This window comes from Rhipicephalus sanguineus, chromosome 3 (assembly GCF_013339695.2).
Source record: "Rhipicephalus sanguineus isolate Rsan-2018 chromosome 3, BIME_Rsan_1.4, whole genome shotgun sequence".
Taxonomy (NCBI): domain Eukaryota; kingdom Metazoa; phylum Arthropoda; class Arachnida; order Ixodida; family Ixodidae; genus Rhipicephalus; species Rhipicephalus sanguineus.
In genome coordinates, this window is record NC_051178.1 from 61574619 (window position 1) to 61599453 (window position 24835).

General features: G+C 49.3%; 1 protein-coding gene across 1 annotated transcript in view; it reads right to left on the bottom strand.

Moving 5' to 3' along the window:
• Window positions 1–7548: 7548 nt before the first annotated feature.
• LOC119384944 (uncharacterized) overlaps window positions 7549–24835 on the bottom strand; it is a 51431-nt gene continuing 34144 nt past the window's right edge. Inside the window, exon 5 of the mRNA XM_037652557.1 lies at window positions 7549–7713. Coding sequence (XP_037508485.1) covers window positions 7577–7713 — 137 coding nt within the window. The 3' untranslated portion in view covers window positions 7549–7576. The remainder of the gene's footprint in view (window positions 7714–24835) is intronic.

Sequence of the window (24835 nt, forward strand, 5' to 3'; positions counted from 1 at the left end):
TTCATTTAGCCGCTAGCGCTCTGAAAACGACTGTTACAGTCATTACAGTAGTGTTCAGCAAAAATAAAGTAATTCTACAGAAACCACATGTGTTTTCGGTTTTAATTTTTACCGGCACTACAATTGTCATCGCGTCCACGAACCATTGTTGTGGGCATGTTTCACGCCAATGGAAGAAGACCGAACGCAGATCGAGAAATTCTGTTTTAAAAATTTTCTGCTCACTTTCCAGAGAAACCGCTACAGGGTTGGACATTTCAGGCTGTATGGTTCCGATTGCGGTACAAAACAGAAAAACGATGAAGGGCGGTAGACAGCCCCTTTAAGTGAGCGCTACCCAGGTAGCACACATGGTCTAAAAAATATCAATTTTAGGGATAAACGGGATAAAATGGATTCTAAACCAATTTAGCCGTTTGAAAAATGTCACAGAAAAGCAGTATTATATCTGTTTTTGGTTACGTCTAGAAAATGCACTTTTAAGACCATTTTTGTCGGCAACGTCTTGTAAAATGATATTTCAAGACGTTTGTTCGATTCTAAACCAATTTCGATGCTTTAAAGAAGTCACAGTTTCACTACAAGAGCGAAGCGATGAATGCGATAGCAACAAATTGTACCGTGTTACGAAGTGAATCTGGCAGTTAACTCTTTTGTATCCGATCTCTCGTAGTTAAAGAACGCTGGTGTAAGAGAATACGGCCGCTCCAGCGAGAGATGCTCTTTCCGCATAGTCACCCCGCGTTGAGAGCGCAGCACGTAGAATGGGTATACGAGCCGGCCGCTGATGTCTCTCGAGATAGCGCCCACGCCAGCGATCGCGACGATGCCCTTAGAATCAAAGTTCAAAGTTGCTGCTCGTGCGACATGACCCCCCTCCCCTCGCGTCTTTTCATGCTCGTTCATGACGGGTGGGGCGTTTCCTGTCTGCTTCGATGGCAGGCCTCCCGAGCGGGGTAATATTATCGTATGCGCCCACCGAGCGACGGAAATGGGCCGGTTCGTTTCATCGTCTGCTTCGGCCGCGTTCGTCGCCCCCGCTCGCGCGCTCTTACCCCCGCTGGAACATACGATGCGTGGGGGGATCTTATCAATTTGGACTTTCTGTGGGACATTACGGCGACGGCAAAAACATGTAGAGACTGCCCATATAACTGCTATCGCAATGAAACGTCTTGTTTGTGACGTGTAGAAGAGGCACTTTAAGACTTTTTTCTCGCCGAGCAGCGGATCGCGCGCCATTTGGTCCATGCGTGCATGGGCATGCATGAACCACCGGGAATTGAAATTTGAGCATGAGCCTGCGCACACCATCTTTCAGTGCGATAAAGTAACGCGCAAAAAGATAAAGGCGTGCGGTGTCGACATTGCATCGGCAATCATTAAGACTTCAAATTTCGTTAACCAGTAAAGTGTACGTAATTTACTGTAATTTAGTTGCGGCGATAACCGTCTAACTTCATCACGAAAATCTTCGCACTGCCTGTATCAATCCGCGCGGCTGTTGCTTCTGCAATGTCACTCAAGCTCGCCGATTTCGCATGTGCGGTCGCGCTCGCCGGTCATGCCTTCTTTTGCTATATTTCGTGCTTGTGACGTGATTGATGGCGGCTATAAACGCAGCTGTGCAGAAACTATACTTCGTTGCATGTTAAACTTGTGGATTCGAATGCAAGTATGTCTCTGTGGAGCGACCGTTACTCTGACTGATGGTTAGGCCTAGCCGCGTAAGATTCATTTCAAAATGTTAACAGCGCACTAGAACGATTAGGAAGGGACGAGACAACAGATGTAACGCGTAAGATTTCCTGTGGAAAAATGCACTCCTCAGCTTGCGCGCGGGACGCTCTCGCAACTTCCTTTTCTTTTATGCTCGAGGGACGGACGTGGTTACGTTGATGTGAGATTAGTTTCGTTTGGATTTGCGGATTCTATGAACCACGGGCTTCTTGTCATGGTTGAAGGTAAGTTATTTTTTATTGCATTTGCGCCCAGTATTTGAGAACTATGACAAATGAAAAAGCGTGTTCCAATGCATCACGGTTTGCATGTGCGTCATGTTTCAGCAGTACGTGACTGCAGAATTTATTCAGCACACATTATGAAGCTGTCGAAACGTAAATGGAGGTCATGGTTTCCGTTCGTGTTCAAAGTAAGATGAGCGGAAAGTGTATTTGTATTTGATAACCTTATTTCAGTAAAATGACTATGTTTTAACACAAAAATGTTTTATGCAGGGGTCCACCAAGACTTCCACGATGTATTTCTGTCACGGAAATACGTCAGCAAAATGAGCGCCATCAGATGGCAAAGAAATAACCTCAAACAAAAACTTCGACCATCTCCCCGAAGGGAACCCTGATGGGATGCGAAGCAGGAGCGGTGCACACGGCGTTGACGCGGTTGAAACGGGCGTCGACGCGGGTGCTGGAAGAACGGTTTGAAGCGAAACTCGGTGTAGCGTCGGTCGAGGGTGAGGCTACCGCGTCTCCCGGCGTCCTCTCCATCGCAGATAAACGAGCCGAAAGAGTGTTTCCACTCGATGTGCGGTCGAGCGTTGCGGGCGGTGGAGAGGGTGAAGCGAGAGAGAAGTGACACGTTCAGGGGTGTTGCGAGCGGGCGGCGCAGCCGGCAGCTGCGGGCGCTGCGGCGAGCATGCTGCGGGTGAGGGAGAGAGTGACGTCAGCGCACACCTGCGAGGGAAGCGTGCGAGTGGAGCGTGACGTCAACGCCCAGCTGTGGCGTGACCCACTTGGCAACGCTCCAACACCTACGGCGAGGGGAACGCGTTGCGGCGCATTCGCACGGACGCACGTAACGTACGGCGTTACACACGTGAGTCAAAGAGCTGTTTCGCATCTAAAATACGGCAGATCCCACGCACTGTGGGAATCGATGTAATGCGAAGCAGCCGGCGGAGAGCTGCTACATCGCCTTGTTTGTCTTTGAGGCAAGTGAAGTCATTCATGCCATGGCATCTAGTTCACTATATATCACATGTTTGACATGCATGCATGCATATACAATCCGGTATATGCCATGCTATTGAAACGTATATTCTTGAATGTACAATGCATAACCTGTCACTTATGTTCATGATGCACTAGTGTCATACCATACCAGTTTTGGTATATATCCAGTTAACAAAACAGCCGGAATCACACTGTGACAGTGTCAAGTAAATCATGTCGTACATGACATGCATGTCATGATATTGATGTCACCACCTCTCATTTATGTTGGCCGTACAGTCCCGTCGCGACATACCAATTTTGGTGTATATCAAACGAGCGAAATGGCCCCCGAGGGCACCATGAGCGTAGCATGTAAATCATGTCGTACATGACTTGCATTCATGATTTTCAAGTTTCCACCTCTCATTCACGTTCATCATGCAGTCGCGTTGCGCAATATCAAATTTGATGCATTTCACGCGAGCGAAACGGCAGCGATCGGACAATGAGCGTGGCATCTAAGTCATGTCGCACGTGACTTGCATGTCACGATTTTCACGTTACCACCTCTGATTAACGTTCATCATACAGTCTCATCACGCAATACCAATCTTGGCGTATATCAAGCGAGCGAAATGGCCGCGAGGGCACCATGAGCGTGGCATGTAAATTATGTCATATATGACTTGCATATCATAATTTTCACGTTACCACCTCTGATTTACGTTCATCATACAGTCTCGTCGCGCAATGCCGATTTTGGTGTATATCACACGAGCGAAACGGCAGCGATCGGACAATGAGCGTGGCATGTAAGTCATGTCGCACATGACTTGCATGTCACGGTTTTCACGTTACCACCTCTGATTAACGTTCATCATACAGTCTATCACGCAATACCAATCTTGGCGTATATCAAGCGAGCGAAATGGCCGCGAGGGCACCATGAGCGTGGCTTGTAAATCATGTCGCACATGACTTGCATGTCATGATTTTCACCTTACCACCTCTGATTTACGTTCGTCATACAGTCTCGTCGCGCAATAGCAATTTTTGTGTATATCAAGCGAGCAAAATGGCCGCCAGGGTACCATGAGCGTGGCATGTAAATCATGTCGTACATGACTTGCATGTCATGAGTTTCATATTAGGATGTGTCAGTTATGTTCGTCATACAGAAATGTCTCACCATACGAGTTTTGGTATGTATTCATTCATTTAAACGGCCACGAGCGCCCTGAGACCATATAATGTAAATCATGCTGTACATGACATGCTTGTCATGATTTGCACATTTGGACCTGTCAGTTGTATTCGTCATACATTATTGTACAGCCATACTAATTTTGGTATATATCAAATTAACGAAACGGCCGCAAGAGCCCCAAGACCGTGGCAAGTAAATCATGCTGTTCATGACATGCATATCGTGATTTTCATGTTGTGACCTGCCATTTATGTTCGTAATACGGTCATGTTATATCATACCAAGTTTCGTATACATCCCATCAACGAAACGGCCAGGAGAGCTCAAAGTCGTAGGCGGCTAGATAGATAGACAAATAGATACCCTCAAAGTCGCCGAAGTTCGCTAAGAAATGCTTCCCATTTAAAAGTTCCTTGGGCAGGAGTCGAAGCCACGACCTCTCGGTCCGCTACGAAGGCTGGTGGGCGTTCAGCCAATTGAGCTATCGCCAAACACATAATCGTGGCTACAAGAAGTCTACAACGGAGGCTGCATGACGTCTTAAAAAATGTCTAGAAAACGTCTTTTCAAAGAAAATGCAATGAGATATTTTAGGTATCCAGCAATCTCTTTTATAGAGTGGAATCTTTTGCGACGTTCTTAAAACGTTTTCTAGATGGTCTTAAAAACGGATCCTAAACGGACAATACACGAGATATATACGACGTTTTATCGACATTTAGGTTCTGTTCCGTGACGTCTTCTAGACGTTTTTATTGTCTCGGATGAACGTTTTTAAAACGTCAATTATCCGTTTTGTGCTGCCTCGGTAGAGTACATTCGAAAAGCGCCCATCTTCCTGATCGCTGCCAAGGTTGCTCGGAAGAAGCACCTATCTCCTGTAGGCCAAGATAAACTGAGCGCAAAGTGTTCCAGAAAAGTCGCGGTAAAATAAAACGTGAGCTGGTAGAAGCGATTTATTTTAATAAATGAAGGACAAAAGTGTATCAACAAATCGTCGGTGGTATTGCGCGACGGCCTGTGTTTTCTTCAAATTCGCATTTAAATGTGTCACAATCGCAGCGCGTCTTTGGCGCATTGGTAAATTGTGACTTATAAGCCAGCATTATAAAATAAAACTTGTTGATAGTAGTGCGCTCACCTTACATCGCTTTTCTTCGTCCGTGCTTGTGATTGCGTACTCCTTTCGTTACTCGGTATCCAACAAGTTGTAATAGCATCTATTCTAAGTATGCACGATGGGTGCTGGTTATCACAAAGCAATAGAGTTTGCATCACTAGCTATTGGAGCTACTAGCTCTTGCAGGAGGATGCTGTTGGCTGCAGGCGAGTCACATCCCCCACGCAAGCCCTGACAAATTTAGCACTTGTACATTTCTCCAGCCCCGCATGTATCTTTATTTTTGAAAAGAGAACCACAGTTTATTATAGCGTAGACACTCAAGTTTTGCGGGCAACTTGGGCCCAGTGCGCAGGCCCGGCTGGAAGGTGCACAAACACTTCGCACAATGCTTGAAGACAAATTGCTTCCATGCAGGTGTGCAGAAAATACAGTGCGTATGCAAGGGTTGACGCTTGGGCAAGTTGGTGTGGATTCATTTCAAAATGTTAACAGCGCATAGAACGATTAGGAAGGGACGAGACAACAAAGGTAAAGGGCGCTGACTTCCAACTAGTCTTTATTTCGATAAGAAGTGCATATATACGTGGCAAGGGAGAGGGCGCTAGACAAGAAAAGAAAGAAAGGATGTACAGGTGCTGCCATCGTTGCCTCATCATCTCCAATACAGCGCGCATATCACCACGTGATATGCACTTCTTATCGAAATAAATACTAGTTGGAAGTCAGCGCTCTTTACCTTTTTTGTCTCGTCCCTTCCTAATCGTTCTATCCGCTGTTAACATTTTGAAATGAGTACAGTGCGTAACGTTGGCTTTAAATTTAAAAGCTCCACATCAACTTGAAAACGTCATGTCTGCCCAAAAGATGCGCTGCGCTGCCTAACGCAATGATGCCTATTTTGTTAGATCATAACCGCTAACAAAGTTCCAGCATTACTTCTAGCAGCATCACCTTATACCCGATTCATATGAACAGCTTTCCTGCAAAGCACAAAAAAACTGGCAATGTCAGCCTGCAAAGGAAACGAGCCGAGAGGACTCGGTAGTATGGCTGCGGCCCATGTAGATGCCTGGTGTTGGTGTGTGTGCCCGTTGGGGCATGGAGTAGTCCACTCGGATCTTGCGGCCGTCTATCTCCAGGCCGTTGCAGCGGTCCTTGGCTTGCAAAACAGTGCACGCACACACACACACACACAGCGGTACACAAACACAGATCTTTCTCCTCCTTCCACCTAGCACCGATGGGGCACGTAATGCGTTGATACCACCACTTGGTTGCGGAGGAATTTGGCCTCGAGAAGTTGGTGCGACATCTTCCAAAGTTAATTAGCACGAAAGACAAATATTCGCATCAGGGGCGAAGCAAAGAATTTGTGTGTCTGTGTGTGCGTGCGTGCGTGTGTGCGGGGGGGAGGGGTAGGGGGTTCGACCATTTGTACGTTCGCGCGTGCGTTTGTATGTGTGCATACATTATACAAATGCAAAATTAAAGTATTCCAGGGGGTCTCAACCGCCACCCTTCCCCCTGGATTTGCCAGTGTTTCGCACTGGTCCAGTCATTGCGTGTTTTCTTATTTCTTCGTCTTTCGTGCCGATTAACCGCTATTTGCATCTCGTAAAGGCACTGAACCAAGAACACGTACCATCTGGTTATCGCATCACAGCGGTAAAGCAGCTCACACCATGAACGAAAAATGGCACGAAGAATTACGAGGATAACAACACACCCAAAAGACTTATGGTGATTCATTCTCTCCTTAACTAGTAATAAAACTTGTAGGGGAGTGTCTTTCACTCATCAATGCAAACATACACGTGGGCGCTCTCCGCTGCCGAAATATACAAATCCTATATGCTGATTGCGGCGAACAGCCACTGTTCACTTTATCGTGTACCATACTACACTGGTTAAAATGCATACATATGTGGTGAACTTGCTAGTATGTGGAGAATGAGCAGAGAGAGGGTGGCATACACACAATCTAAACACAAAACAAAATGTTCCCAAATTCGCAGGTGCTTCCTCCACTGGACTCAACAAACCACCCTTGCACGTTCGCATTATTTCTGGAAACCACCGCCCCCTTGCCGGCTCGAATTGATGAATTTCACCATTATGAATATTATGTGTGACGCGGACGCAGTGCAAGCGCAGTAGACATAGATAGTTTGTTTAAGAATATTAGGCACGAAACTGCGAGAATTTTCTTAACGTACATTATTTCGAAGGGTCAGAGATTTTTGACCAGATCGATGAATTATTCAACCGCACTAAAGCCTGCCGGAGTGTTGGTCAATCATCCATGTCGCCATCAGGACAAATGTCTCCGCTATTTTGGGGAGCCACACCACCGCACGTGTCTGTGAAGGGGCGAATGCAGCGTTCAGGAACCGAACCCTTGAGTTTTCTTGATGCGAAGAGAATGCATTCTGTAAATATACGAATAAGTCTTAGCCTGCGATTAATCTTCAATCAAACCTAATTGCACAATACTGCCAGCAGTCATGCTCTCTCAAAGTAAGTCTTACAATAGCAAGGCACACCATGGTTAAATACGCATTGTTTGCTTCGATAAAGACTCTGCTAAGCATCTCCTTTAATAGAGTGTCGACAATGTGCACGCATCTCACCTAAACGAAAACACTTGTTCGTGCTTTTAGTTATTAGCGAAGTCTTCGGTACTGAGTGGCGTCCTGGTATTATTCTCATGATGTGAAGATGAGTGCGTTGTGTGTGTGTGTGTGTGTGTGTGTGTGTGTGTGTGTGTGTGTGTGTGTTCGTGTGTGTGTGTGTGTCCCAGCTAACTTGTGCCAAGGGTTAAAAAATGCAATATTAGAGGCGGTTGAGTGAAATCATTTACATATTGCTGAAAGCCACCTTACGCATTACGGATATTTTTTTGTTTTGTAAATAATTTGTTAATTAGGATTATTTACCTGAATTGCTAAATATTGACTTTAGGCAAGAAGTGGGATTTGCAAAGTTCGAGAGCGTCTTCCTAAACTCCCATTGCATTATTTGCGAGAAAGAAAGTCTCACGTGTACCATTTCTTCCGAGCTGCAAAGAAGCCCGAGAAATACGAAAAAAAAAAATCACGTGACTTGCGGTTTCGCGCTCCGCGATTGTACTGCTCTCAGCCGTGGTTTGAGCGAACGAAATCAGCTGCGGCCGCGACTCGCCGCCTTCGTCACAGCTAGTTGCAGCGGTAGGCCGATAAGTTGGTGGTCGTTTCTTGGCCCGTGTCAGCCAGTTGGCGCGCGTGACGGTGCATGTTTTAGCGAGCGCGGGCCAAGCAACAACCGCCAACTTATCGGCCTACCGCTGCAACGGAGCCGACGAGTCGCGGCCGCAGCTGATTTCGTTCGGTCAAACCATGCCTATGGTGGCTACCACGGCTGGGAGCAGCACGATCACGGCGCGCGAGTGCGCTAGTAACGTGGGCTTTTTTTTTATTTTGCGGGCTTTCTTTACAGCTTGGCTGAATTTCTAGGCTAAATTGGCTAATTCTAGGCACCTTGGCTAAATTCTAGGCTAAGTTTTCTTCCTCTGTGTGTTTTATGAAAAGTCCGTGCCTGCTCCAAACACAGAGGTAGCTGCTCCAAAAGCAGATTTTGCCTGCTCCAATGGCTGCTCCAAAATGCTGGAAGGCATTCCCACCACTGTTATTGCTTTTCTTATGTGTACCGTGAAGTTTCCTTCCGTGAAAAACGCGGCGAACTGTCGCGTTCTAATTGCGTCGTGCACATGTCCCAAAACTTATGTACGCGTTTGTACGCACGCACGGAGACCCCTCTCGGGTTTATTTTTTCGCAGTTGTATTCGACTGTGGTGTCGTGTGTGCGCTCTGTGGATTTAGTGCAGACGATTGTAATCGAACTAGCTATTTCGATCCGTCGTATGTTTGCGTGCGTGAAAACCTTAAGAGCTTAACTATTTCAACCAGGTCTACGATGTTTATATAATGCGCTGATTGAATAATAGTGATCGCGAGAGTGTTTTCTGTGTGATGTTCGCTGGTCGCGAACGGCGTGCGAGTGCACTTCGACCTATGGACCAGTATATGTGGGACGGTATTGTACTACGACGCGTCGACGTCAAAAAACCGAGACCAATGCAGAAATGTCCATAGGCGTGCACAGGGTTCCTCATCAGGGGGGGGGGGGGGGGCGGGGAGGGGGCGAAGGTTCGTCGCAATGCTCCCCCAGAATTTGCTCCCTCCACCCTCTTAGGTTACTAGGGGGGGCAGCCCCTTGCCCCCCCCCCCCCACCTCCGTGCGCACACCTATCAAAAGGTATACATCCTTTCGCTATTTATTTCATCGTCGGCTTTGTCTTTTTTCATCTTTTAGTCAATATACCATGTATAAAGGCCTTTAGTGACGGCACTAGTCGACGAAGCACAACGGCGACAGTCAAGACAGAGCGCGGACCCTGAGCGCGAGGAGCGTGCTGTCAGAGAACAGCGGAATAGGACGACCCACTAGTAAGCGCTCGAGAGGGCGACCCATTACAGGCTTCCAACGCTTCGCTACAATTACCCCGGGTACGAAAAGAGAGCCGCCTGGCGACCTAACTGCTTGTCACTATGAGCGGGTCATGGTAGGGCGTCAGGCGCTCCACGTTGACAATGTCGCGCCCTCGACGGCGCATGTCCGAAGATGGTTCAGTGGGTTCGACCAGGTAGTTGACCGGGGACGTGTGTTCGACGACACGGTAGGGGCCGTCGTATTTCGGCAGCAGTTTTGAAGAGAGGCCAGTTTCAGTGGTAGGGACCGAGAGCCATACGAGCGCTCCAGGGTGGAACGTGGGCGCAGAAGTGGTGGTGTCACCGCGAATGCTCTTCTGCCGCTCTTGGTCATGCGTAGCAAATGTCTTGGCAAGCTCCCGACACTCCTCAGCAAGTCTTGCTGTGGCAGAAATAGGCGCACACCCAGACGGATCCGGCTTGTATGGAAGGATTGTGTCGATTGTGTGCGACGGGTGCCTGCCGTTCAATAAGAAAAAGGGCAAGAAACCAGTAGTGCTCTGAGGGGCGGTATTATAGGCGTAGGTGACGAAAGGCAGAATGGCACCCCAATTTGAGTGATCGGCGGCGCCGTACATACATCGAGAGCATGTCGCCGAGCGTGCGGTTAAAGCGTTCGGTGAGGCACTTCGTCTGCGGGTGGTAAGCAGTAGTTTTCCGGTGAACAACGTTGCACTCTTTGAGAATGGCTTCGACGACTTCGGACAAGAAGACACGACCTCGATCGCTGAGCAGCTCATGGGGTGGACCGTGGCGCAGCATGAATCGGTGCAGCAGGAAGGAGGCAACGTCCCGCGCTGTAGCCGCTGGGAGGGCGGCAGTTTCGGCGTATCGCGTAAGGTGGTCAACAGCGACGATGGCCCAGCGGTTACCAGCCGACGTTAGAGGAACTGTTCCATACAAATCGATGCCAACGCGTTCAAACGGCCGGTCAGGGCACGGTAGAGGTTGCAGACCTGCCGGCGACAGGTGCGTTGAAGTTTTGCGGCGCTGACACTCGATGCAGGAGCGAACGAACTTCTGCACGTAGCGGTACATCCCTCGCCAAAAGTACCACTGGCGAATGCGGTGGTAGGTTTTTGATACCCCAGAGTGTGCACACTGCGGATCAGAGTGGAACGACTCGCATATGTCAGAACGCAGACTGCGGGGTGTTACGAGTAGCCACTGGCGGCCGTCGCCGTAATTGCGTCGGTGGAGGAGGTCGTCGCGAGCCAGGGGCGTAGCCCGGGGGGGGGGGGGGGAGGGGGGGGGTTCAAACCCCCCCCGCGAAATTTTTCAATTTTGCTTGCATATATATACACGCACACATACAAACGCACGCAAGAACATGCAAAAAGTATGGTTGAACCCCCCGAAAAAAATTTCTGGCTACGCCCCTGTCGCGAACGGCGAAATGATGTGCTTGACGACGCAACGCGCGAGTGGATGGTGTTGCCAATGGATCAGTCAGCAACCGCTGCCGGCGCAGCTCCTCGTAGCTTTGGCAGAGCATGATCACCTCTGTCACAGTACGAGGGTTCTTGGCAAGCAGCATGGTGTAGGCATCGTCGTCGATGCCTGTCATAACGCTGCGGATCTTGTCAGACTCAGACATGGTTTCGTCGGCCTTCTTGCACAAGTCGAGGACGTCTTCGATGTAGCTCGTAAAAGACTCACCGGTCTGCTGAGCGCGTTCACGTAAACGCTGCTCGGCTTGCAGTTTACGAACGGCGAGGCGGCCAAACACGTTGATGATGGCGGTCTTGAAATCAGACCACCTGAGGAAGTCGGTTGCGTGGCTATTGTACCAGAGGCTTGCCACACCCGCGAGGTAGAGAACCAGGTTGCACAGTTTTCCTGCCTCGTCCCATTTTTTTGGTACGCTCACGCGCTCGTATATCGCGAGCCAGTCCTCCACGTCAGTGCCATCCACGCCGGTGAATACAGGAGGGTCACGGATCACGGATACGGGGGACACCGGGGCATGGCGTCGGCACAGGGGGAAGCGTTTGCTGGGCGGCGTCTTGAGGCATGGTAGAGGGCACGGTACGGGATCGAAGCGCCAGGGACATCGAACGGACCATCACCCCGCACCCCGCACCTCCACCAAATTATAAAGGCCTTTATTGACGGCACTAGTCGACGAAGCCCAACGGCGACCGTCAAGACAGAGCGCAGACTCTGAGCGCGAGGAGCGTGCTGTCAGAGAAGAGCGGAAGAGGACGGCCCACAAGTAAGCGCTCGAGAGGGCGACCCATTACAGGCTTCCAACGCTTCACTACACATGCAACATGTATGAATACTACCTACTAGCTGATATAAAAGTTGTGCTACAACATGCATTTGTACGTGCCACCTAGGACTGAGAGGTCCAGACGGATCAAACGAAACGAGTCGAAAACACGTGACACAGAAGTTTATTTTACATATAACGAGCACTTGTGGTGCCGATACTGCCACATTTCTCAGGTTAGGACAAAACACAAATCGATCAACGCGTTTGTGCGACGTACTACGCGATAGCCGTGAGAAGGTATATCGTCGAGCTCTTTTGGGGACACGAACACTATCGCAAGATTTCGCGCCGTGTTATACAGCGACTGGTAAATGTACTGCGCGGAGATGAGCTTGTTAAGCCGGCAGCGGCGCGGCAGCTCACCTTGCATCGTTCTCAAAGCGCCGTGCGACTACTGGCTGTTTTGTTCACGGACGGGCGCGTCACGCATTATCTTACGAAAGTACCTATTCGTATCCCGAATGCGTATGCTCGAGAATATCTCTTCAGCTCCTCGGCAAATCTAGACAGATATTTCCAAGCGGGCAATGCAGAAAACACCGAGGCTCACGCGGCGCAAAGTTTCGTAAGCTGCCACGGCAGTAGCGTTTGTTTACCTTTACCCTGGCTGTCCCAGCGTTCGATTTTGTAATCTTCGGGCATCTTCGGGTTGAGTCGGCGTTCCAACACACGTGACCCGGACGTTGTTACCCGTCACGACCGGAACTAGCTGGCTGACCTCTGGCTATATCTGGCTGCCAGCGAACTGCCAGAAGTCCGAAAATCGAAGATTCCCGCCTTCTTCGAGACCACACCCAGTAAAGCACCGGTGCGGTTTTTCCGAAAATTTCCATGGCAATTAAATATATGCATAAATGGCGTGACATGGCTAAATCAAAGGATTTTATATAATAGAACAGATATTAAGGTATATCATCAATTAAAATTGGAGTCGTAGAATTGGTAGAAATAAGTATAAACAGCAGCTAGTATAAGCGCTTCGGCGAACTCATACGAAACTGAAGGTTGTGGTTGAAGTTTGACCTGGAAGGCCTTACCTTCCACGTCAAACGAGAGAAGTGACCGCCTGCGTCAACACGAACGATGCAAAAAAGTCGCGTGATCAGCGTTTAAAGCTGACGTCATCATGACGTCCCCGGTCGCCAAAATTGATGACGCCATTGCTATGTCATCGCGACGCCACTATGACGTCACAGATTATGACGTCACGTGATGACCTCGTCACACGAAATCGTCAAATGATCAAAGGTGTGCCGATCTCGGAGGCACTGCAATACCAGGGGACGTGCAGAAAGCTTGCTGTGCTTGCGATCCTGGAGGCAGTGCAAAACTGCGTTAGAATGGCTAGATTCAGAAAGCTTTAGGAGGGATGAGGAGGGGTGAGGAATACATCTAATTATAGGAGAAAGATGCCTCACAGTTGCCAACACAGTCCCTAAGTCGTGCATTAAGGTTGCTTTACTTTTTTTAATCATTCACCAATGCAAGGAACCACATGTTGAACTACAACTTAACGTAACGTAATGCTTGCGAGTCTCCTTCAAAAATGTCACGCAAGCAGGTGCGAAAAGCTCTTACGATTTCCATTGAACTCCACTTCAGCAACGACGCAGCTTTGGAAATCCGCGTAGTAAATCATGCCTTCCCATGGTGTTTTATCTGCGATGAAGTAAAGATGAGACGTTTTCAATAAAACTGGCAAATTTTGTGTAAAACTGTGTGGAACTGTGTGTCCGTGGGGCAAACCATGCGAAGAACAATATCCGCGCGTGGTCACGCCATCTCTCAGAGGCGGCGCGAAAGCGGCGCGCTAAACCACCCGCGCGTGTATTTCGCACCGTCTCCTAGTGATGGCGTGTCCACGCCGCGCGCCCTAGAGTTACTGTATATGCTACCTTTAGGTAGAAGAGTTGCGCATCTGTCTTCCAACACCGCTAGCAACCATGCATTGCGGAGAAGCTGCCGCTTGGGCCAATTTTTTTTATTTCTCGACGCCGCCGCTGCAGCGAACTGAATTGACACTGGCCATCGACATCCAATGTTTATCGCCGGTCTTCGACACGCCAGACAGGTTAATCGGCGACACGGTAGGCATGTCGCCTGCAAAAACGAAGTGCGACTTCACCGCATAGCTGTGGTTGCTAGCCGGACCTATGCGCTACTCTGCTACCTAAAGGTAGCATATACAGTGACTCTAGCGCGCCCTAAAAGCGCGCCCATCTACGGCGCCAGAAGCAATAGAAACGCGAGTACAATCGACGTCCTCAGGCTAAAATGACTGACGATGACCGATTGAAATGGTCTGTTGGGCGTATTGGTTCATTCTGTAATAGATTGAGCGCAAATGAACGGGACAAAAGAAGACGTAGCACTCCGAGCCCCTGAAGCGCGTAGCACTCCAGGGGCTCGGCCTGTCGTCCATCCACTGTCAAATGTTGAATGGTGACGCAGTGGTCAATACAGGTTCAAACCGATTTACAAAAAGAACCAAGGTCTAAAATAATATAAACTAGAGAAATAACTAAGAATTAATCGCAATACTTTCTCTAAAATCACAAAAGCCCTTCTGAAACGTGCGGCTAATATCCGCGCCCGGCAAGAGAGGGCACCTCACCAAACAAGCGATTGCCCAGGCGGTCGCAAGCGCGCGAAATACCTTCATTGTCAATGGGGATGCGTCCACGTCAGACGGTGCTATAGCTGCCAAACACCAATACACATTGTGCAAGCTCTGATAAATCAATGTAGAATAAGTAATCGAATGCGTAATCCGCTGTTGCGCACGTCCGGTGAGCCTAGATTTTTGGTGGCTTTATGGGTACTGTTAATCGCTCGTGTAGTGTTCGCTGCCGTTTAACGTTGATTTCGGAGAAGCGTTGGAGCGAGAGAGCAGCACCAAGTGTTCGCTACCTTCTGTGTTCTATTTGTGGCGAGCAGAAAGTGAAGGTCATTCTGGTTACACCAGCGTTGTGAGAGCGAGTATTCACCGGTCCTGGATCATCGAGTAAAATCTGCTCGTATTATTTGATGCGTGCGTCCCACATTGCTCGGTTACTCGAATAGTCTGACAGTCAGTTTTCATGGCACCCTATTTATTAAATCGAAGCATTTCTTAGCGAACCTCTGGCACTTTGAGCGTTTCTATCTACGTATCTATCTATCTATCTATCTATCTATCTACCTAGCCGCCTACGTCTGGGTGCTCTCATGATCGCCTCCCTAACTTGGTGTAGACCAAAATTTGCATGGGAGGGTAAAAGGATTTGACGAATATGATTGCCGGGCCGCGGTGTACGGGTATGCGCCACAGGTGATTGACAGTTTATATCTACCCAGGAACGGCGAGAACAGAGACTGGTAACTTAAATGCTAGAGCGTTATGGAAAACCAACATCGGCAGCGTTGACCCAACGAATGGAAAGAATGAAAAATTAGGATCCCAGCAGGAATCGAACCCAAGCATTCTGCGTGGCAATCAGGTATTCTACCACTGAGCCGCGCCAGGTTTGGAAAAAACGCCAGGCCTGCGCTGAAACCGCAGCACAGTCACAGCGAAAGCTGGAAGAGCGGCGTTTCTAGAGCCCGTTAAGCTCTCTTGGGGCTACAATACAAGTACACTAGAAAGGTACCCACTACGCCACAAATCAAAATTTTTGTGAAGTTCGGAAGCACCCACTAAGCCATTATTCGTCATTCTATGGAGAAGCGAGGCACCAGCTACACGTCTGTAAGGCATTATGTGCACTGTTATGCCAGGGCTCCCAACCCAAACTTCCTTGCTTCGACAAGGAATTCAAGCTGGTAAAACGTCTGACGCAACCAGCGTCGACACCCGCTGATGCAACGAAGCGGGAGTCTTACGCAATCCCCGGCAACTCCGGCGATGAGGCTGATTCAACCAGCGTCAACACCAGCTGATGCAACGAGGCGGGAGCCTTACGCAATCCCCGGCAACTCCGGCGCTGCGCCTGACGCAACCGACGGAAATCTCTCCCGCAACGTGCGGGAAGCCCTCCTCCCCGCGGATCCGGTTCGAGCCAGCGACCAACGGCGGTTCCTGATTGGAGGCTTCGCGCTCCTGGCTGATGCAAGCGATCGCCCAGGGCTATAAAAGAACCAAGCTGCGCGGAGAGAGGGAGACAGCGAGACAGCGAGACAGCGAACGAAGAAGTCGCGGGTCGTCGTCGCACCGCTGTGCGAGCCCAATAAGCTGTCGGCCCCAGCGCCGAATATGTAACGCCTCTGTAGATATGTATATAAATTTGCCTTAACTCACCGTCGCCTTGATCGCTCCGTCTATCAGCTCTGCGCAGAAGCAGTCGCAAGCTGAGACACCTGTTACCCAACAGTGGATGGCAGCTGCGGGATCGGCCGGCGTCAGCTACCTCGATGCGGTGAGTGCCTGATGTTTTCCCTTCAGTTCACCAGACTTCTCTAGCACAGGTTATCGTAGTTTAGAGAAGGTTGTGTGAAGCATTGGAGTGAGCTTTGATTGTTTCGAGCCAAGTCGGAGCGCTTTGAAACCAAAGTTAACGCGGAGGGTGTAAACACGGCAGGTTGAGAATTGCTTGCGTGTCTTTCTAGTAGACTTATAGGGGATACGGCAAGTAGATTCTAACGAGGGCAAATAGCAAGAGGCTAGTGTGAACGATGGAGAACCTTAAAGTGAAGGAACTCATCGAAATTTGTGAAGAACTCGGCCTTACTCTGGGCCGTGCGAAACGAAAGCAAGCGATCCTTGAGATCATGCAGAAGGAGGGAGTAACGGCTGAGGAAGTCGATGAGGCCTGGGCGGATATCAAAGAACGCCGCGAGGAGGCCGAAAGACGAGAACGAGAACTTCGTGAGCGTGAAGAGGCGGAAAGGCAAGAACGCCGAGAGCGCGAGGAACGCGAAGAGCGCCTCGAGATGAAAAGAATAGAATTGGCACTCCGTCAGTGTTCGCAAGCGCCTAGCGTAGGTTCTGCGACGGTTCAGGCTAGTGGACATAGAATTCGGGACCAACTGCCACCGTTCGTAGTGGGCGAGGACATGGCGAAGTATCTCGTGAAGTTCGAACACGTCTGCGATAGGAATGACATCGAGCGGTCTCTTTGGGCACAGAACCTGTTAGCTCTTCTCCCCGGGGAAGTATCCGACGTGATAACGTGCTTGTCGAGGGAGGCGTTTGAGAGCTATGACGAGGTTAAGGAGGCCCTGCTGAGAAGATATAAATTGTCACCCGAGGCTTTCCGGCAAAGGTTCCGGTATGCAAAAAGGGGCAATGAGTCACACGTTGACTTCGCGTTTCGTCTTAAAGCCGATTTAATTGAATGGCTAATGGGCGAAGATGTCTATGACGATCGCGATAGAGTGGTAGAGTGCATAGCATTGGAGCAATTCTACCGCTGTATCGAAGATGATGTCAAGCTTTGGCTGCAGGATAAGCTTGGAGAAGTACAGCTAAACAAGGCCGCAGAGTTAGCTGAAGAGTACTACACTCGTAGAGACTTGCACAGTAGGGCCGTGCGTGTTGAAAAAGCTGAGAGAAAAGAGGGCTTTTCAAAAAAACCTGATGACCGGAAACATGCTCCGCACCGTAATTTTAGAAGAGACCCGTCTTTTACGAAGGATACTGTGAGGGAAGGGCAAACGGAAGCGCAGAGAGCCTCCCAAAGAGCGCACTGATGCTACACGGGCGTTTGAGTCACGGAAGCCGCTAAGCTGTTACAATTGCAAAAAAGAAGGGCACATCGCGGTAAATTGTAAACAAAAGGTTGCTTTCGCAACGATCCGTGAATCAGAAAAGAACATGCGGTTGTTAGAACCGTATATTCAGGAGATTAGCGTCAATGGGAAAACGTGTCGAGCACTTCGAGACTCAGCGGCAACTATGGACGTTGTCCATCCTTCATTAGTGTCTCCGAACGACTTGACAGGAGAATGCGCATGGATCAGGCAGGTCGCCGAGGAGCAGAGCACTTGCTTACCGATCGCTACGGTGATCATTGAAGGCTCTTTCGGTAAGCTTCACACCGAAGCGGCTGTGTCTGCTGCTCTCCCAGATTGTTTTCCTTATCTTTTTTCGAACAACTCGGAGCAGCTTCTCAAAGAGCAGGGTAAATCGTTCTTTCCCAGCGTTGCGTACATGGCCCTCACGCGATCGCAAGCGCGGAAGCTTTCACAGGAACTTGATCTCGTTCCATGTAGTACGCCACCACCGGCAAAAGTGGCCGAGCTGCGTGACCTTGGCAGCGAGTCGAGCGAGCCTCGGACAGAAAACTCTCGCGATGGGTTACTCGAGCCGCCTGCAGCTGAAGCGGGTAGCGTCGTCTCCGTCGGCGGAGAAACCGAAGTGGCGCCGTTGGGCGAGGCGGGCAATACGCTCAAGCCTGTAGCTGAAAGTTGGTGTGAGCTGTCGAGGGTTGATCGGGCGACGCTCATTCGAGAGCAGCGTGAAGACATCTCGATAAAAGCGCTAATGGAAAGCGTAAAATTGGGAGTAAAGAAAAAGAATGTTTCTTTTTATGAGAAATCTGGGCTATTGTATCGTAGCTACACAGATGTACAAGGTCGCAGGTATGAGCAACTCTTGATACCGCAAAAGTATCGTCGCCAGCTATTGGAACTTGCGCACGAAAACGCGTGGGCAGGGCATCTCGGCTTGAAGAAGACCAAGGCTAGGATTTCCCTTGAGTTTTACTGGCCGAAATGCTGGAAAGATACCGAAGACTTTGTGCGCTCTTGCGACACTTGTCAGAGGGTGGGGAAATCCACGGACAAGTGGAAGGCGCCCATGAAGCTTGTGCCAGTTATAACAGAACCTTTTCGGCGCCTAGTTATCGACATTGTTGGGCCATTGCCGCAGTCAAGGCAAGGTTGTCGATACATCCTGACTGCCCTCTGTGTGGCAACGAAATTTCCAGAAGCGGTACCTCTTAGGGAGCTAAATTCTCCTCACGTCGTGGATGCTCTGCTCTCGATATTCGCGCGTGTCGGATTTCCTTCTGAAATTCAATGCGACAATGGCAGCGTCTTCACCAGTTGCCTCACCTCTACCTTTTTGGATAAATGTGGAATCAAGGTGGTGCACAGTTCGATCCATCACCCACAATCTAATCCGGTAGAGCGTATGCATTCAGTTCTGAAACGTATACTGAGAGCTCTTTGTTATGAGCACAAATGCGACTGGGAAGCATGTATTCCTCCCGCTATGTTTGCTTTGAGGTCTGCTCCTCATGAGAGCACTGGCTTTAGCCCCGCAGAGCTTGTATATGGCCGGAGCTTAAGAACACCTTTGCGAATGCTACGCGAATCCTGGGAGGGATATGATGAGGACCCGAATGTAGTTGCTTATGTTCTCGACCTCCTTCAGAGGTTCGGAAAAACAAAAGATCTTGTGGAGAGCCACATGAAGGCAGCGCAAGTATTGTCGAAAGAATACTACGACAAATCAGCAAAAAAACGTACCTTCGAAGTGGGAAGTCAGGTAATGTTGCTGCGGCCTTCCAAGAAGAACAAGCTGGAGGTTCATTGGGAGGGGCCCGCTAAGGTAATATCGAAGCTTTCCGATACCAACTACGAAGTGAAATTAGGAAAGCGGTCTAACAAAATTTATCACCGCAACTTGATGAAACCGTACGTTCAACGTCAGGCGGTCGTAAACCTGCTTTTGAATGCTTCAGAGGAGGAAGGAGCAGAAATTCTGACTTCTAGCGATGTAAGCGAAAGGGGTTCAGAGGTGATGTTGGAACAGTTGAACCTGGAGCCAAGGTTAAGTCAAGTCCAGAAGGAGGACTTGAGGAGGATTGTTTCTGAGTTTAAAGACGTCTTTTCCAGCCGTCCCGGAAAAACGACGGTTATTAAGCACGACATCGAGCTGACATGTGAGGAACCAATCCGTAGTAAGCCATATCGATGTTCCCCTGTGCAGAAGCAGATCATGAAGGAGGAAATCGATAGAATGCTTGAGTTGGGAGTCATAGTACCGGGTGAGAGTGACTATACATCTCCTCTAATATTGGTTCAAGTGCCGGGAAAGGATCCTAGGCCATGCATCGATTATCGGCGCCTTAACGCCATAACTCGAGACCAGACCTATCCGATACCAAATCTAGAGGAAAGGGTGGAAACAGTGTCAAAGTCAAACTACATTTCCACGCTAGACCTCGTGCGAGGTTATTGGCAGGTCCCTCTTACCGAGCGTGCTAGCCGCTACGCCGCGTTCGTTTCTCCATTCGGAACGTATCGTCCCCTTATGCTGAGTTTTGGACTGAAAAATGCGCCTTATTGCTTTTCGGGTCTAATGGACCGCGTTCTTAATGGCCTGTCCGAGTTCGCACTGCCGTGTCTCGACGATGTCGCCATCTTCTCGAACAGCTGGGAAGAACATGTCGAACATTTACGAGTCGTGCTGAACAAGTTGAAAGAAGCGGGTCTTACAGCGAAACCTGCTAAATGTCACCTAGGATGCGGCGAGGTGTCTTACCTGGGACACGTTGTGGGGCGTGGCCGGCGTCGACCTTCAGAGATCAAGGTAGCCGCCGTCGTGAACTATCCACGACCAACCACCAAGTCTGAGATAAGGGCTTTCTTAGGACTAGCGGGATACTATCAGCATTATGTGCAAAACTACTCTACCATTGCCAGCCCTCTAACTGACGCACTTCGAAAGTCGGAGCCAGTTAAAGTGACATGGGACTCGGAGAAAGAGAATGCGTTTTGCAAGCTTAAACAAGCCTTAAGCGAAAAACCCGTTCTCATGGCGCCTGACTTTTCCAAGGGCTTTATCATTCAGTGCGACGCGAGTGATCGCGGAATGGGAGCTATATTGTGCCAGGAAGATGGCACTGGTCACGAAAGACCAGTTTTGTATTTAAGCCGAAAACTGAGCTGCAGGGAAGAGGCATATAGTACCTCTGAAAAAGGAATGTGCCTGCCTCGTGTGGGCCGTTCAAAAGCTGGCCTGTTACGTCTCCGGTTCCAAGTTTGTGGTCGAAACGGACCACTGTCCTCTAACCTGGTTGAATAACATGTCGTCCAAAAGCGGCCGGTTATTAAGGTGGAGCATGATACTCCAACAGCACAACTTGAACGTTCGTTACAAGAAAGGAAAGCTAAACGCGAACACAGACGCACTGAGTCGCGCGTTCTAATCAGTGCCGTCTTCGGCTATCCTTTCGGTTTTTCGCTGGCAAAAATGGGCAAAATTTTGTCCTCATTGCGGCCTCAGCTGAGCGCTTCCGTCCTGAGTGATCTCAAGGGGCCAAGATTATTTTGAATTCTGTTTCATTGCGTTTGTTACACGTGTAATATTTTGAGTTCTGCTTTTAAGAGTTTTGGTGTCCCACATGTGCCTCTTGATATAGAGGGAACAAAATTTCGACATAAAGGTAGCTAGGAATATATTATTCTATTTATGTCTGGTGTTCTGTCGGGTGACCGAGGGCACTTGCTTGTGTCGTGTGTTGTTTGTTGTCGGACCGTTCTTGACAAGTTGCAGAACGATCAACAAGTGCTGATACGAAAGATCGTCAGAAGGGACGAGCAAAGCAAGTCGACACATCTTGGCAACAAGCCACTGGAGCCGGGATCCGGCCTGGCGACTGGGATCTGTTCACGGAACGAAGCGTGGAGCCAAATGTCCCCATGGCCCTGGAGGTGAACCTGGATGGACCTGGCGAACGAGCGCGCCCGGCATCCGAGCCACGTGGAAGCAGCTCGTCTTTCCGGCGCATTGTCTGGCGGCGGGGGTGCTGTTATGCCAGGGCTCCCAACCCAAACTTCCTTGCTTCGACAAGGAATTCAAGCTGGTAAAACGTCTGACGCAACCAACGTCGACACCCGCTGATGCAACGAAGCGGGAGTCTTACGCAATCCCCGGCAACTCCGGCGATGAGGCCGATTCAACCGGCGTCAACACCAGCTGATGCAACGATGCGGGAGCCTTACGCAATCCCCGGCAACTCCGGCGCTGCGCCTGACGCAACCGACGGAAATCTCTCCCGCAACGTGCGGGAAGCCCTCCTCCCCGCGGATCCGGTTCGAGCCAGCGACCAACGGCGGTTCCTGATTGGAGGCTTCGCGCTCCTGGCTGATGCAAGCGATCGCCCAGGGCTATAAAAGAACCAAGCTGCGCGGAGAGAGGGAGACAGCGAGACAGCGAACGAAGAAGTCGCGGGTCGTCGTCGCACCGCTGTGCGAGCCCAATAAGCTGTCGGCCCCAGCGCCGAATATGTAACGCCTCTGTAGATATGTATATAAATTTGCCTTAACTCACCGTCGCCTTGATCGCTCCGTCTATCAGCTCTGCGCAGAAGCAGTCGCAAGCTGAGACACCTGTTACCCAACAGCACTTTGTTGACGTGACGACTGATGACGATGAAGAATTATGGCTCAGCCCTTTGTAATGGGTTTGGAATCTTTAAACGGCCCACCAGTTATGTAATTTGCATTGGGTGACGCCCGGTCCCTATTTCCCTCTCCCGTCATGCTGTATACGTTGACGTGAAAGAGAGACGGGGGGGGGGGGGCGAAGAACTTTATCGAGACCCCGAGGTAATGGATCACGCGCTTATGGGCTTCCTTGGCAACCAATACAAGTGCACTTGCGAGGAACCCACTACGCTATAAATCATTGTAATCTTACTGAGACCACGAGGAAGTGGATCATGCGCTTATGGGCTTCCTTGGCAACCAATGCAAGTGCACTTGCGAAGAACCCACAACGCTATAAATAATTGCAATTTTTTAGACGTAGGGCAGCAGGCACTGTGCCATTTTTCGTCATTCTACAGAGAGCGTTGGTACCTGCTAAACGCATGTAAGGGATTATGCGCACTTTGTTGATTCTGCGCCTGATGACGATGAAGAATTATGGCAGAGCCCTTTTGTAATGGGTTGGAAGCATTCAACAACCTACTCGTTGCGCAATTCGCAATTGTTTGACGCCTGGTTACAGAATTCGCGTTGTGCGACGCTTGGTGCTTATTTTAATCTTCTACCACGCTATATTGCATATGCTAATGTGGTTCCTTCCCGACATGAAGCCTGTATAGGACCTTTTTGCAAAGCAGTTTCAAGCACCGGCATGGCTCTGAGGTTGCATACTGGGCTCCCACGCAGAGGGCCCAGGTTCGAACCTCGTTCCATCCTGGAATTTTTTTCTTATTTCGAGCGATACTGGTTACGGACACCGGCGGCGGCGGCGGCGGACAACTACGGCGCCAAAAACGGCCGGAGAAATGATCTCATAACAGCTTTCGCTGTAAAACAGCCTACGCAGGCGTAATATCAGTGCAACGTCAATTGTGGTTGTGGTGCTGGCTATCTAATTTTACAAGAAAGCAATAAACACTACATGCTACTTCTACAATGTGTACTCCTACGATACAGGCGTAATATCAGATTAACGTCTGTAGTTCCAGTGTTGGCTCCGTTTTTATAGCAGTCTAATAAACATTACGTTTGTATTCCTATGATTAAGCAAGCTATATTGAAGCATTGCTCGAACCCAGAGGAATACATTAACGAAAGTTACGTATGATATCCACATCACCTCACCGTAAAGTGCACTTCGTCCACCAGAAAGACGCAGTGTCCTCTTCTTTTCTTACAAGGCTGGGCGATGGCCTCATGCTGACCGAGGATGATGCCAGATTGATTGACAGCCGCTTTGTAGACTAGGCTACGTAGGCCACAAACGCCCAGGTAGTCTAGGAATACGACAGACACCATCCACTGATGTTGGTCTACGTAGTGCTATCCAGGCCTACAGCCTCAACGGCCTATACCTCACCGACGCGAATGGTGGTTTCAGGTTCCGACATGTCGCCGGCTCTGTCGACAGACAATTTGTCGACGAAATGACCGACGCATCCACGAATTCCAACAGCTATACTATACCACATACTTCACTACACATGGACCCCTCGTCACCACGATCACGATCGGATCCTATAGCAAGTCATGACCAGCTGCTGGGGCTCACTGATCACGGTGATGATGCCCTTGTTCAAGAACTGTCAAGAACTTCTTGCACAAATGCACACGGGTTCGTGAAACGTGCATGCGTTCTCGGGACACGTATAAGCACTACATATCAGCTTACCGCTTCTGGTGTTGGTAATACCCACGTTGCCATGGCCGCGTTACCCAACCGTAAACAACTGGTTATATAACACATATGCAGCTCTTCAACATATATATGTGTGCGTATAAAATATATACAAATCTTTAGCGTCATTTTGTAACGTGTCGCTCAGTAAAAAAACGTTACGCCACAGTCACCTACCCGCCGCATGCTTCGCATAACATTGACTCCCAAGGTACGTGAGATCTGCCGAATTTTTTCTTTATTCTCTTAATTCGACGGATATCTTTCCAATAAAACGCCCAGAATGACCAGTCATGGCGTGGTATAAGGTGGTAAGCGCCGTAGAAATTAAAAATTGTATTTTTTTCAGCAGAAGTTCTTGAGCTGCCTGTGATGCACAGGTATAGGAGTGCGCATAGCTATTGAACCAGAACTGTCAATTGGGCGAGTTGGTGTACTTCCACCTTGAACGAATATTAGCGCGACAAAAACGAGGACGAGAATAGAAAAGACAAACTACAACGCTGTAGCTTGGCGATAATTTTTAAGGGCTCGTTTCTTAGTTAGACACAATATTAATGAGAACTAACAGACGCAATAATTATTGTCTGTTAGTTCTCATTAATATAAGCACTTTAGTTTGTCTTTTCTATTCTCGTCCTCGTTTTTGAAGC